The sequence below is a fragment of the Phalaenopsis equestris genome, unplaced genomic scaffold (genome assembly GCF_001263595.1).
Source record: "Phalaenopsis equestris unplaced genomic scaffold, ASM126359v1 Scaffold000294, whole genome shotgun sequence".
Taxonomy (NCBI): domain Eukaryota; kingdom Viridiplantae; phylum Streptophyta; class Magnoliopsida; order Asparagales; family Orchidaceae; genus Phalaenopsis; species Phalaenopsis equestris.
The window spans coordinates 100,394-101,058 of NW_018164736.1; the positions used below are offsets into that span (position 1 = coordinate 100,394).

General features: G+C 34.9%; 1 protein-coding gene across 1 annotated transcript in view; it reads left to right on the forward strand.

The window, feature by feature from the left end:
* The window catches only part of LOC110025198, a gene marked incomplete at its 5' end in the record, with an annotated part of 25,236 nt that continues 24,571 nt past the window's right edge, over positions 1-665 (forward strand). The window contains 1 exon segment of the mRNA XM_020725522.1: positions 1-34. Coding sequence (XP_020581181.1) covers positions 1-34 — 34 coding nt within the window.

Consider the following 665-nt stretch of genomic DNA (forward strand, 5'->3'; position numbering starts at 1 on the left):
AATCTCCGGTCAACAAGAGATTGGGAGGTTACCTGTGAGTTGTTTTCCACTTCGTTCCTCCGATCCTGATTTCATTTCTGATGCGTTTCATGTCCAACCTAGTTTACTCTGTTTAATGGACTCTAGTTTTTGCTAAGTCATGGATTTCTTTTTCTTCTTTAGGTCTCCCGTTTCTTTTATAGCAGGTTTAGCAAGAGGTTTCGTTTGTATTTTTCACCTTCTTAAATTGGGCAAGCGTTTCTGCGGTTCGGTGATTCTTCTTGTTTTGAAATGATTCGATCGAGGAAATAACTATTAGTTAAAGCATTCAATCATTTTATAGTTTTGTGATTTCTGGATCTGTTCTATCATCTAGTCACATAAATTGAAGATGATCTTCCGTTGTATCCTAAGTTGTCTAGCCATTTTACTCTACTGGCTTTTGATTTTTTTTGAGGAAGAGGGTTTGGTTTTAAATTTCATCAATAAGTAAAAGGAAACGATTCCCTAGACTTTTTCTTAGAAAATGATTGAATGTTTGGTCTTTCCTAGGTTTAAGTTAAATTTGATATGCGAAGCTGTGCTTCATTGTTATGCTTGATTTGTGTTAAAATTGCATGCGTTTGGAAAGAGAGTTGCAATTATGTAGTAAAAAAATATGCATCGTTGGTGCAATCACAGTATTA